At 33.2% G+C, this 1,634-nt stretch overlaps 1 protein-coding gene across 1 annotated transcript in view; it reads right to left on the bottom strand.

Moving 5' to 3' along the window:
• The window catches only part of dock1 (dedicator of cytokinesis 1), a 270,237-nt gene that overhangs the window by 205,352 nt on the left and 63,251 nt on the right, over positions 1-1,634 (bottom strand). The window contains exons 17-18 of the mRNA XM_016230377.1: positions 978-1,081; positions 191-477 (exon numbers count right to left, since the gene is read on the bottom strand). Coding sequence (XP_016085863.1) covers positions 191-477; positions 978-1,081 — 391 coding nt within the window. The remainder of the gene's footprint in view (positions 1-190; positions 478-977; positions 1,082-1,634) is intronic.

The following is a 1,634-nucleotide window of genomic DNA, read 5'->3' as shown; positions in this document are numbered from 1 at the left end:
TAATTCAAATTATAATAGCATCTCAAAGATACTAAAATAACATTGGTTGACATTAGCAAGCTCTTACTTTTCAACTACTTCATACAGAAACTACTTTTCAAAATGTGATCAATTCTTGGATAAAGTGAAAAATCTAGTTTCAGTCTGAAATACGTCACATTACTGCAGGAAACTGGTTGCAAACACTGACTTGTCAGCCCTATTTATTCTTTTTGCGGCCACTTTTACTGACAGAAGAACAGAGGAACGAGAGGACACGATGGGATTGGGAAATGATGCAAGTGGACGTGTCTCACCGTTCTGCGTGAGTTTGGTGGAGCAAACAAGCGTCGAGATCTGAAACGAGTCTTTGCTGATGGAGAAGCTGCCGAGATTCTGCGTGTTCTTCCCGGACGACGGATTTCTTTCCTCCATCTCTGGTTTGGTGGAGGCCAAGCTCAGGTACATGGTGGAGTCCTCCAGTTTCTTGGCTTCGGCCTACAAATAGAGAAAAACACATCTTGAGAACAACACCTGTTTGCATGAGACTGAAGAATGCATTCAGTGACTGACAGCTGTCAATCAGTTAACACATTCTTAATGCTTTTTATAATTAAATTTGTCTTTAATGTTGCATTTTTAAATACATTTGATTTGACTTTTTCAGAGCCAGTTTTGCACAAGCAGTAAAACCAACATCAGATCAGTTATAAAGCGATGATTTGTACGAAGATTAATTTGCATTGCTCAAAAAGGACTTGACCAGGCGACGTTCTGCATTAATGAAGCTCTTTCATATGCAGATAAGAAAAGAATGAATACACGAACAAAGCTTAATTGCATAATGATTACATTGTGATGCGGGGTCATAGGTTAAATGGGACAAACGAGGACAAGCAGCATCAGTATACAACTCACATATCTGTGTATGTGTGTGTGTGTGTGTGTGTGTGTGTGTGTGTGGGCTTTGAGATCACTGGCAATTGTGTTGGTTTCACCTTATAGACGATGAGATCGTGTTCTCCATCCCTCAGCGTCGTGCCGTCGTACCTCATCAGCTTCACAAATGTCAGAGCAAAGTTCTTCTCCGATTTATCCTTGCCTGTAGAGAAAGGATATTGCATATTCATTATTCATAATTGTTAATAGTTGACCTCTTTATAATGTTCTTTTGTTCTTTCAATGCATTGAAAAGAGAGTCATGCCAATAAAATCACCAAAAACAGTTTTGAATCTGAACTGAACTAAGACTGGATATGAATCTGAACTGCAACTGAATCTAAAATGAATTGAGACCATAGAAGGAAGTGGAAGAGGACCGTTAAACAGCGAAGACTTTTATTTTTACAATTAAAATTATTTTAAATATCTAAATATATGTAAGCCAAATATATTTATATATAATATTTTTCGTAAAATATTTTAATCTTTATATATTATCTACATTTCAAAGTAAACAAAAGTATAAAAGTATATAATACATTTATACAGTATCTTTATTTTAATTAAACATTTAATTCTTTATAATTATATTATATAATTTATTAATTAAATATACAATTGTATATATTTAAATATCTAAATTAAGTCTATATATATATATATATATATATATATATATATATATATATATATATATATATATATATATATAT

Source organism: Sinocyclocheilus grahami, unplaced genomic scaffold (assembly GCF_001515645.1).
Source record: "Sinocyclocheilus grahami isolate Dianchi unplaced genomic scaffold, SAMN03320097.WGS_v1.1 scaffold369.1, whole genome shotgun sequence".
Classification (NCBI taxonomy): Eukaryota; Metazoa; Chordata; class Actinopteri; order Cypriniformes; family Cyprinidae; genus Sinocyclocheilus; species Sinocyclocheilus grahami.
Note: the sequence above shows the minus strand (reverse complement) of the source record. Positions and strands in the feature narration are given on the sequence as shown.